Source organism: Elephantulus edwardii, unplaced genomic scaffold (assembly GCF_000299155.1).
Source record: "Elephantulus edwardii isolate Elephantulus edwardi_28Jun2011 unplaced genomic scaffold, EleEdw1.0 scaffold00003, whole genome shotgun sequence".
NCBI lineage: Eukaryota > Metazoa > Chordata > Mammalia > Macroscelidea > Macroscelididae > Elephantulus > Elephantulus edwardii.
In genome coordinates this window covers 4514602-4526880 of record NW_006399753.1, presented here as the reverse complement: position 1 = coordinate 4526880, position 12279 = coordinate 4514602, and the positions used below count along the sequence as shown (strand labels likewise).

Here is a 12279-nt window from a genome sequence, read left to right as displayed (position 1 = left end):
GATGAATCTGTTTGTTTTCTTGGCAGTCCATGGTACATTCAATACTCTTCTCCAGCACCACAGCTCAAAGGCATCAATTCTCCTTCTCTCCTCCCTAGTCATTGTCCAACTCTGATGCATAACAAGTGATCACAAAGACCATGGCCTGTATCAGACACACCTTAGTCTCCAGAGACACAGGGCTAAAAAAAAAAAAACAAACCAAAAACTGAGGTCTGCAATCTAACCAGACCTGTCAGCCTGGTTACCTCTCCCCGCCCTCACTACTCTCTTAGTTTCCTAGACCACAATGCCTTATACCACTGGTTTCAAAATAAATGTCAAGAGCACTGGATTTATAGAAAGAAATCTTTGATTCATCCTTGCCAACCATGTGTCAGAAAATTTTCTATGCACCAAGGATACAGTAGTCTACAAACAGCCCCAACTAGTCCCATAACTTGCCCCATGCAGCCCACGTTCACTGTCCCTTTCTCAAAACTCCTTCCCAGTATGTCCAGGCAGGTACTGCCTGATTCGAATCAGATCAACTCACAACAAACAAACTCTCTTACACTACTTTTGGATGCTTCTCTAAGCATTTGGATTTTTAAAGGAAATAACATCTTAGCAATCAGTGTATATTTTGAGCCCCTTCAGGCTGGAATCCTCTTTCACACCATATCAGGTAGTGTTCCTCCACTGCTCTTAGCGATTTTTTTCAAAAGCTGACAAAGTGCTTACTAGTGTGACTGAGTCAGGAAGTTCTGTGGCAATGTGTCCACTATGCGTGACCCGCTGGCTCTGAAATGCCGGTGGAATAACTTGCAGTGTCATAGCAACATAAGCTGTCCCACAGCAAGCTGAGAGATGTGTAGCCAGCTGGACTAACAGAGGTATCTGCTAGTTTGTAACAGAGGTCCCTCTCCTTCCATCTAGGAGACCGAGATTCAATTCCCTATCACTGCACCTCAAGGGCAGTGAAGACCTGTCAGTGGGAGCTTGGGAGTTGCTGAGACGCTGAACAACTTCAGCAGAGCTCTCAGGATAAAACGGAGTGGGAAGACACGATTGGTGGTCAACTTCCAAAACCCAGAGCTCATTATCAGGTGGACCTGAATCCTAGGACATCCCTGGGTCATCCTAGTGAAAATCCCCATTGAAGATAGCAGGCATCTTTCCTCTGACACATTTCTTTTGTTCTATTTCTAAGAATGGAGATTGTCTTTGACTTTCTCAAGATGTGTAAAGAAGCAAAACCTTCCTTGGAGGGAATTCAGAGAACAAATGCTGAACCATTATCCCTGGACATCAGCTCTTCACATGGGGCTGGGCTGACAGAGAAAGCAATCTGTGTCTAGTAAAGGAAATGCTGTAGCTGTTTAATTGATTTGCTTTTGTTTCTCTGAATCAAGGCCACTCTTCCCAGGGGATAAGCCCAGGCAGCCAGCAAGTTGACAGTCAAGGTTACTTAAGGATCACAGGCCCACAGAAGGCACTGCACAAGGAGCTGACTGGTGAGCAAAAACCCTAGAGAGGAAGGTTAATATGCAGTAAACAGCACAGGCGTTAGGTGTGTGCTCCATGATAGCTCTAGTCCTCCTCTCCTCCCTGGTGACTTGCCACCTAACTCTGCTCAGTGAAATCTCTCTTGTTCCATCTACCTGAAGGCTAAGTGTGTGTGGTTCCTGAAGCATGAGTCTTGGCCATGTCAAAACCCTATGAACCAATTGCCATTGATTTGATGGTAACTGATGGTAACCTCATGTGAGTCAGAAAGAAGTGGGTGAATGGGAATGGCCTGCCTGCAGGTGGCAGCTAAGCTCTTAACCATTCACACCCCCCAGGATAAAGGCTTTACCAACCAGGTCCTGAAAGAACCACATGATTTCCATTCTAATATACCATGGGTGCAGAGCCCTGGTAGCATGGAAATTAAGTGTTTGGCTGCTAACTAGAAGGTCAGAGGTTCAAACCTACTAGCCACTGCACAGGAGTAAGATGAGGTGGCCAGTCTTTCTAAAAATACCAGCACTGGAAATCGTCTATCTTCTACTACTATCTCCTACAGGGTCTACTAGTCTCCCACAGGGTCACTATGAGTTGGAATTGACCCAACAGCAATTGGCACATGGAGGTACAGAGGCTTCAAGGATTCTGTTCATGCTCAGACAGCTCAGAAGATCAAACTCAAGGTTAACACTTAATGTCAAAGTCATGTGAGCCCAAAACTCATGTCTAAATAGCAATTATTGCACATTTCAACCTATTATTTCACATGCACCACTCAGATGAGATATCTGAAGCCAACAAATTCCAGTGACTGGTCTGAGATTATTTCATTAGTCATAATTAGACATTGATCAAGACTTTCTGATTTGAAACTATCGGGTTTTCTACACTGGACATCACTCTTCCCCATAATATGATGCATATTAAAAGCATCAGTAAGATGAAAATGGACACGTGCATACATTAACTCTCACCTACCTGTGGTCCAGGTAGTCCTGGGGCTCCTGGGAGACCTCTGGGCCCAGTGTCTCCCTACAGCAGGGACAAAAGAGAAAAACAACAACGAGGGTTGAGACCGATCCTGGAGTCATCAGAAATCTGTCCATCTTTCTATTCACAGATTCTCCAGCAGGACTTCCCTGCGGTCCTCAGTGTTTTGAGTGAAGTGGAAAGGCAGGTGGAAGGACCTGGACACGTGGTGCGTTCATGAGTATATCCCACAGCCAGTGAGGTTGCCATGTAGCCACCCTTCACAGTGGCCCCATCCTTCTGTAGCATGCCCTATCTCTACCAAGACTGGGCTGTGTTTCTACAGCAGATGTCAGAAATGATGGAGTGTCCACCATATGTACACCCCCACTCAGATCATTAGCTCCAGGGGAAGCAGTGGCCACGTCTTCATCTCACTGAGGCAGCCGGTGGAGAGGCTCACAGAGTCAGGAGCCGAGGCCTCAGCCAACAGCCGTAGAAGCGACGTTGGGCAGGGATCCTCCACAGTCAGACCTTGAGATGATCACAGCCTTGCCAACAACCGCAAGAGAGACCGAGCCAGACCAGTCAGCTCAAGCACTCCTGCGTTCCTGCCCCTCACAAACGATGAGGTGGTAAAGGCTTGTTGTTTGAAGCCGCTCAATTTGGGGACAATTTGTAACAGTGGTACTTAGACAACAGAGCTGGGGAAACAAGGAAGGTCTGTACGACAATGGGTGGACTGCAGAGCAGGTGTGCATGTTCACGTGCACGTGCGTGTGCACAAACCCCTCACACACGCACTATCACTAGACGTGTGTATAAAACTCACTGTCTTTGAATTGGTTAAGACTCATAGCAACACTCCATTGGGTTTTCTAGGGTTGTAAATGACAAAGGGACCAGAATGTCCGCAGTAACTTGCTACGGACTGTACCATCAGAGCTCCCCAGAATGTCCATTATACAGTTCCTATTACAATAGACTTATTACAAGAACTCTAACTGTCCTCTGTTCTTTCTAACAGGGAGCTCTGGGGCCCTGGTGAGTAAGAGCTGTGCTGCTAAGCCCAAGGCAGGTGTTTTACTCCACAGGCTGTTCTGTGGAAGAAGGATGGGCAGTTTCCTTCTGTGCAATTCACAGCCTCTGAAAACAAGCAGGAGGGACAGGAATGGTCTGGTTCAAAAGCAATGAGGTTTGCTGGCTTTTTAAGAAAAAAAAAGTCTAAACCATTTCCATTTCTTTACAACAAAAAATAAAAATATACTGTGGTATATTCATACAGTGAGACACTATGCAGCACTCAGAAGCAATGATTTTAAAAAGTACTACATAACTTAAGAGAGACTGGAGAACATTATGCAGGGTGAACTAACTCAGTCTCATAAGGACAAATACTGCATAAGACGACTATGGTAAAAATAGAAGGATAACTATTAAGACATGTATGGAGATCCAAGGAGGGAATGGGTGCGAGCAGAGGTGTGAGGATGGGTAGGGGCGAAATCACAGGATTGCACAATTTGGTGGGTGGAGAGAAGGGGTTAAGGAAATGTTAATGTCAAGGTAATGCTGGGCATATAGTACAATGGTGATTAATTTTATACAACATAAGTGAGAATGACTGTATGAAACATGATGTGAATGAAAAATAGTGTGAAACACAGTGTTTATGAACTATGTAAGAAAACAAATATAAAATAAAAATTGAAAAATATGTATCAATAAAAAGTGGAGTCGGGGGCAGAAGCACTCCTGGGGTGGGCTTGAGACAAAGGCATTTGTCACAAGAAGCAAAGGGAAGTCACTGGGTTGGCACTTGATATATTATACTTGTACTAAGATAAGCATTTTTTAAGATAAGCATTTTTAAAGAGATGGAAACAGCCCAAGTGTCCATCAACAGACAAGGGGATAAATAAACTGTGGTGTATTCACACAGTGGAGTCTTATGCATTAAAAACTTACCAAGAATTTGTGAAATACTCCACAATATAGAAAAACTAGAATCTATTATTCTTGGTAACATAAATCAGTAACAAAAGGACAAGTACAGTATAAGACACTAATATAAAGAGCTAAGAAACGTGCACAGGTGCAACTAGCCACAGAGGGCTAACAGACGAGAAGCAAAAGAAAGTGGAGAAACAAATAAATTCATTCACACACACAAAAAAGAAATAAATTGACAAAGCACATTTTATAAAAGAATGGGTCATTTGATATAGGTCATGTCATTTATGTCACTAACTTTATGAGACAGAATGACCGTCATTTGACTGCTGAGATAATGAAGGTTTGGATGATATTGAGAAGGACATACAGTAAAAGGGAAGGTGACTCTAAAAGAAAACTCCACATTCAGTTGTCTGGAGTATCTATGTGTGGACGTACAGTCATGTGCGTGCATAAGAGTAAGAAGAGAGAAGGGAAAATTATAACCACCCACCGACACACACACACACACACACACACACACCCCTTGTGCATGCCCTCCCACACATGGATAATGAACCTCTGTATGTCAGCGAAGTGTGGCTGAACTCCCTGGCTCTAGAAGAAACTGTGCGCATGTGCGTGCCATCGCCAGCCACCCGCCAGGTCCTGCTCAGACACATGCAGCACAGCTAAGAGCACTGGGTGGAAAGCTTCTTTAGAAGTTAACTAGTGAGCAACTGTAAACATCCAGATTATGTGAGCTGTTTTTAAAAATACATACACTTGAGGATTCTCTCCAATGATTTGCTGGAAAAAGCCTGCAGTGGAGAGTTCTGGAAATGTTTTCTCTGACAATCTCCCTCAGTGAGTTGGAGATGCCTCTCTGAGAACCATTCAACAAGGCAATAATGCCAAAATGTTCTGGCAACACTAGGAATCTCTTGGATTAAGACTCCTGGAGTCAAACCCCAAACCCACTCACCCAAATAAAGCAAGCAGGGTGAAGTCAGGGAGAGGTGGGAGGAGATAAGAGGCACAGGACCAGATTCCAACAAGCCTGGGAACTATCCCATACATCACGACACAAGAAATGCTGCCAACAAATATATGGCATTTTTTTGTGATTTGAATCTGAAAAGAACGGGATTGAGGAAACGGGGTGCCAATGGCACCGAGTGGGTTCCGACTCCCCGCAGCCCCAGGGCGACAGAGTGAAGCACCTCCTGAACCTCACCATCCTCCCTCTCTGCCCTGTGCTTGAGCCACTGCTGCAGGTCACTATGTCAACCCAGGCAAAAGGCATCTTGGGTAAATCTCTGAAAACACCCTGTGTCTTCCATCAAGGACAAACCACAGTGGGGCAGATGCTGAGATCACTCATGAAATGGGAGGAGGTGCTTTCTAAAGACCAGAAGATCAGAATAAAGGTCACATCTCAAGTGTGCACTGAAATCTTTCTCCCACCTCCCCTCAACTCTAACATAGTGAACTACCTGAGTGAGCCAGGATGCTGGTCACAAAATACACACCTGACATGCTCTGTAAATAGGCAAATGAGATCTCAATCAATGCTCAGTGGATGGATGGATGGATGGATGGATGGATGAACAGACAGACGGAGGGATGGTTGGATGGACAGATGGATGAACAGACAGACAGGTGGATGGACATGCAGATGGATGGACAGGCAAACGAGCGGATGGATGGATGGATGGATGGATGGATGGATGGGATGGATGGATGGATGAACAGGTGAACAGATGGATGAACAGACAGACTGATGGATGGTTGGACAGATGGATGAACAGACAGACAGGTGGATGAACATGCAGATGGATGGACAAACGAGCAGATGGATGGATGGATGGATGGATGGATGGATGGATGGATGGATGGATGGATGGATCTGTAGGTGAGTGGGTGGTAGATTATTCTACGAAGTTTGACTGTAAACTTGGTACCTACTACACAGTAGATGTTTAAAAGTTGATTTTTAAAAAAAGGAAGAAAAAAGGGAAAGAATAGTGAAGGGAAGGGGAGCGGAAGGAAAGAAGGAAGGGAGGGGAATGTGTTTTAAGCATCAAAATGTACTGGAATGCCAGTCAACAAGCAATGATGAAGACCCAGCCTGCCATTTTTCACCACTTCCACCACTGTATCTCCTCAAGCAGTTCTCCTCGGCTGTCTCACCCCCTCAAAGTCTTCATGCTTTGAGAGGGGGGAGGAGCAGTGCTGGCATCTCCAGCATTGTGAGATGTTAAGTGACAGTGCAGCATGGTGCCATGGTATGTTGACTGCAATGACACTCAGCATAGTGTCATGGCATGTTGACTACAGTGCCCCTCTAACATGGTGTCATGGTATGTTGACTGCAGTGACACTCAGCATGGTGTCATGGTATGTTAACTGCATTGGTAAAGACTAAGTGGCCTCTTTTCTCCTTACCTTTTTCCCTTCTGTGCCTTCTCTCCCTTGCTTTCCAGGGAGTCCTTTGTCCCCCTTAAATCCTGGCAGACCAGGGAGGCCTGGGGGGCCAGGAGGACAGTCATGGCACACATCCTGGGAGAAAGAGAGAGAATATATATAAATGACCCCTCAGTTGCAGAGCTGAGAGAACCCACACCCCTGTCTCTGGAATGGAGAAGTCCATCCAACTACAGCAAACACAGGAGTGGATCAAATCCTCACACAGGCCCCGTTGGTGTCTAACTTTTCATTTTACTGAGAGCCTCATTTCAGCCTGGCAGGTCTGTATCAGTACCTCATCTCCCCCTATTTTTGGCTTCCGTAGAGGTATGGCCCAGGAAAAGGATGTAAAAAAATCCTTGTGCCAATGAGTGTGAACATTTAGTACTGCTGAAAATAGCAGGCTCTGTCCTTTGGGACAAAACAAAGCTGGGGCCTGAGGTCTCTGTCCTGATGGTGCCTAAGTAAAGGGTGTCTGCACAGAGAAGCAGAGCAGAGGAAGGTGCATGTCCTCAGGGCGTCCTTGCTGGGGCACCAAGCCAGGCCTGGGCCATGCTGCCGCCTCTCAGTGTCCAAGCAGGCATCCAATAAACATTTCCTGGAATCGAGCTCATTCTACTTCTTCATGGCAGGCAAATGCTGTCCCTGGAGCAAGTTTAAATTCCTCTCAGTTCGGAGAACAAAGATTTTCATTTATCTGTATCATCTCTAGGTCTTACGGTCCAGAGCACAGTGTACCAAGTAAACTTGCTGCCTGGACCATTCTGGTTTTGGTCGCCACCGAGTTAGCTCTGACTCGCGACCACCCTGTGGACAGCAGAGAAAAGCACTGTCCAGTGCCGCAGCCTCTTAACAGCCAATGGAATGCTGCCGTTGTTGCTGTTGTTATTGTGTTGTTAGGGGCTGCCCAGGCCTTTCAGACTCATCATGACCACCACCTGCACAGCAAAGAGAACCGCTGCCCAGGCCCATGCCATCCCCACCGTCACTGCAGTGCTCCAGCCCTTGCTCAGGCCTCATTCATGTCAGTCCACTGCATTGAGATCTTCATCTTCTCTGACTTTCAACCTCAGCAGGACGTATGTCCAGATCCAAGGACTATCTCTTCCTGATAACCTGCCCAAATCAGACGAGGCAAAGCCTCACCATCTTTACTGCTAAAGAGCATTCGAAATTCACTTCTTTCAAGACAGCCTTGTTTGTACTTCTTAGTACATGATAACTTCAAAAATTTTCACCAACACCACAATCCAAAGGCATGAATCCTTCCTTAGGCATTGTTATTAATCTCCAAATTTCACATGCATATAAGACAACTGAAAACACCATGATTTGTGTTCGCTGTACCTTAATCTTTAAAGTGATATCCGTACTCTTTAGCTCTTTAAAGTCATATACTGGAGACCATTTCTGCAGCCACTGTGCAGTTGTGTGTCTTGCCTCAGGTGTTCGTTCACCTTCTGGTGCTGCACAGTACAGCTGGTGCCTTTCACTGTGGGTATCGTTTTCTGGCACTGCACTGGGCAATGTTGCCATGATCCACAAAGTTGTCATTGTCTGATTTTCAGAAGTCCATGATCAGCCTTTCTTCTAGGTTTGCCTTTATCTGGAAGTACTGTAAAAATCTGCCCTCCGTGGATGACCCTGCTGGTATTTTAAAAATCAGAGCCACAGCTTCCCGCATCTCAGCAACATGCAGTCTCTGCTGTATGAACAAGGGGCAGTGAGCAGTGGGGTCACCCTCTCGCCCCTCATACATCCTTTCTCTGTGTTGCTTCCTCTAGACCCTTCCCACAAGTCTTCCCTTCTCCCTAATCTTCTCTTCCTCCTTGCTCTCGTCCCCCTTTGTAATAAATGGGATAATACAGATAAGGAATTTAGGAGAGTGTCAAGATAGATAACCCGAAGTCTACCAGCAAGTCTATTCTGACTCACAGTGACCAGACAGGACAGAAACTACCCCGTGGAGATCCCAAGGCTGCAAATCTTTAGAGAAGCATGCCTCATCTTCCTCCCATGAAGCAGCTGACCCACCAACCATTTAATTAGCAGTCAAATGACTTAACACCACCACCAGAGCTCCCATTAAGACAGACAGACAAAGCACAACACACTGAGCTGTTCCAGCTAATTTATTTATTCAGCAGCTTCCTTACTGGAAAATACTTGTAAGAATCTATTCCTGTATAGACATGTGTCTAGTAGAGCCAATGGGGTCACAGTTACACTTCAAAAAGCAAAAATCAATCTATCCCTTGGTGCTGTGCTAATTTCTAATACCGTGGGTGTGTAGCCTTGAAGAGTTCATGGTCAAGCGCCATCCGTGCCACCAAATAACCAAACTTCTAGGTGCTTCAGAGTTCAGTCCACAGGAGCAGGTGGAAGATGTACTAGTCCAAATGGCAATGAGGTCAAGTTCAGGGTGTTTGAGCACTACCCTGTCTCTAATTCCAGGAGCAAGATTTTTCTTTCACAACAACAACCCTCCACTCACTTGCCTGATTCTTACCCAGTCTCCAAAGACCCTTGCAAAGTCTCCCATTCCACACCTTCCTGGAACAGGCCCTATGTTCCCATAAACCCTGGGGGTTCCCACTGGGGAAGCACTTGCCTCACTGTTGAGAGGATCTGTTTTTAACTTGCTCTTCCCCATCAGCCATGAAGAAAACCTGAGCTCTCAGAGGGCAGAGATGACCAATTCCTAACAAATATCCTGTTGAACAGCTCAACAAACGAATGCACGGGAAACCCAGCCAGCCACTTGACCTTCAGCTGCCTTGTGTCAACTTGTATAACTGGGTGGTTGAAAAGGTGATTAGACTCCTGTTCTGGAGTGTCAGGGGGGATGAGCTAGAACGTGCTAAATGCTGGGCTGTGTGGCTGACTCATGAGAATCGATGAGATCATGCAAAAGGGAAGACGCAGCGCCTGCTGCTGGTGAGATGAATTTAAGCAGCTACATGTGATTTCCTCCCTGAACGGGCTGCCTCGTTTGTAGATCAGATGCTCCTGTTCTGCAACCTTGTCGTCGTTCGGGGCCATCACGTTTCCCTCACACACAGTAGGCCCACGTGCAGACAGAGAGCAACACTGTCCTGCCAGGGCCACCCTCACAATATAGGTATGTTGTTGTTGTTGTTGTTGTTACGTGCCGTCAAGTCATTTGTGACTCATAGCGACCCTATGTACAACAGCCCTAAACCCTGCTCTGTCCTGTGCCAATCTCACTGCCTGCAACACACCCATCCCGATTACCCCAGTCACTGAATCAGTTCACCTGATAGAGGGCCTTCCCCTCCTGCGTTGTCCCTCCACCCTCCCAAGCATGGTGTCCCTCTCCAAGGACCTGTCCCTCCTTACAACATGTCAGACGAAGCCCCAGAATCCTTGCCTCCAAGGAGCCGCCCGGTCCATTTCATTGAAGGGCCCCCTCTTTTTCTCTGACTCCTTGACTTTACGGGGAGCTTTATGGGGAGCTCTGGTGGCATCCATAGGAATTTTTCTTTTATTATAAGTTTATTTACAAAATTCAAATACATTGTTTTCCACACCAGCTCCTTTCTCATTTCCCTAACAACTCTCATCCATCAAATTGTGAGACCCCATGATTAATCTCCCCCTTCCCCGGCCCATCCTCACACCGATGCTCCCACATTCCGCCCCCTCCCCTGATCCTCATGCTCATTCTACAATAATGGTTTTAGACAGGATTTGTCCTTTCGGGACTGAGTTAGTTCACTCAGCATAATGCTGTCCAGTCCTTCCCACGTTAGGTAGTAATTTACAAAATCATTGCTCCTGCATGCTGCATAGTATTCCATTGTATGAATGTAACATAACTTCTCAATCCATTCGATTGTGATTAGACATCTGGGCCGTTTCCATGTTCTTGCGATGGTGAATAGAATAACGCTGCTATGAACATTAGTGTACACGTCCCCATTTGTGCCTCAGTTCTCATTTTCTCAGTGTATAGTCCAAACAGTGGAATAGCTGAGTCATATGGAATTTCTATGTTCAGCTTTTTGAGGAAATGCCAAACTGCTTTCCAGAATGGCTGCACCATTGTACATTCCCATCAAAAATTGATAAAAGTTCTATCTCTCCTCATCTCCAACATTTATTACTTGCTGTCCTATAAAATTTTGCTACTGGTGTGAGATGGTACCTCATTGTGGTTTTCATTTGCATCTCTCTTATTGCCATGATTTTGAGCCTTTCTTCATGTGTCTGTTGGCCATCGACGTCACCTGCCTCTGTAAAAATTCTTTCCATCTCTTTTGCCCATTTTGTGATTGGGTTATCAGTCTTTTTCTTGTGGAGGCCCAGGAGTATTCTGTAAACTTTTGTTATGTGACTCTTGACTGAGCTGGCATTGCCAAATGTTTGTTTCCAGTCAGTAGATTTTCTTTTCACCCCGTTGGGAAAAGTTCATCCACAGAAAGTCATACTGCTAACCTCAACTCCACGCCTCTCTGGTGGTTCACATCTCCCAGCAGCTCCATAGGAGAAAGATGGTCGTTCCCCTTGTCCATTTCTAGTTCTGAGAACCTGCTGGAGGGTCAGCTACTGTCAGCTCCAACCCTCAGCAATGACTGAGTGCGTCACCAAGCGTGATGTCTTTCTCTAGGGTCTGGGCCTTTCAGATTGCTTGTCTACAGCAAGTGAGATGAAGCCTCACTTCTTCTTTGTCTGAACGTCTTGAGGAGCTCTCTGGCTGTACGTATTCCAAAGCATGCAATCAGTCTGAAGGTTGTAACTTTATGACAAGAGGGATTCAGAACAGTTAATGGAAATTAGCCGGCTTCATCTCACGTGTTCAGTTATGTGTTTGGTCAGGCAGTTTTGGATCACTGGTTCCTCCATCTTCCCCTCCCCTAATCTCTAAAACACGGGAATCCTTCCATTGCCCCTGCTGATCAGTCAGTCGAGGCTCAGGGGGAATGTGGGTTGATCAGGGTGAGCCTGGGTTTGATTGAACGAGGTTTGGCGATATGACGAGATGGTTTCGATTTAGGAGACAGCCAAAACGCTGGAGGAGGAAGGTGAAACGTGTGGTCTCCTCAGGTGGCTTACAACCCTTCTGTGTGACATGTAGGTGTGTGACTCGCTTCAGTGGCTGTGCTCTGGACATCTATGTTTTCACACTCACATTACAGAGTATAACCACCCAAGCAAGGTGCCGAAGTCATCTTCTTACAAGATAAGTGACAGTCTCACATGTACTTTGTTGCCGGCCACTTAACAGCTTTAGGATTTCGCTTCACCCCTGGAAGGTGTAAATCCCAGGCTTTCACTAGTAGTTCATCAGCTAGATTTGTGACCACCTTTTCAGTCTTCGTTCCATGAGTTCTGAACTGCATAATCTCAAGGCACGATTTCCCCCTCTGTTTTTTTTCTCCACCGTCCTGTACT

The 12279-nt window shown here is 46.0% G+C and overlaps 1 protein-coding gene across 1 annotated transcript in view; it reads right to left on the bottom strand.

Moving 5' to 3' along the window:
* The window catches only part of COL22A1 (collagen, type XXII, alpha 1), a 210880-nt gene that overhangs the window by 49253 nt on the left and 149348 nt on the right, over positions 1-12279 (bottom strand). Inside the window, exons 40-41 of the mRNA XM_006879451.1 lie at positions 6844-6957; positions 2470-2523 (exon numbers count right to left, since the gene is read on the bottom strand). Coding sequence (XP_006879513.1) covers positions 2470-2523; positions 6844-6957 — 168 coding nt within the window. The remainder of the gene's footprint in view (positions 1-2469; positions 2524-6843; positions 6958-12279) is intronic.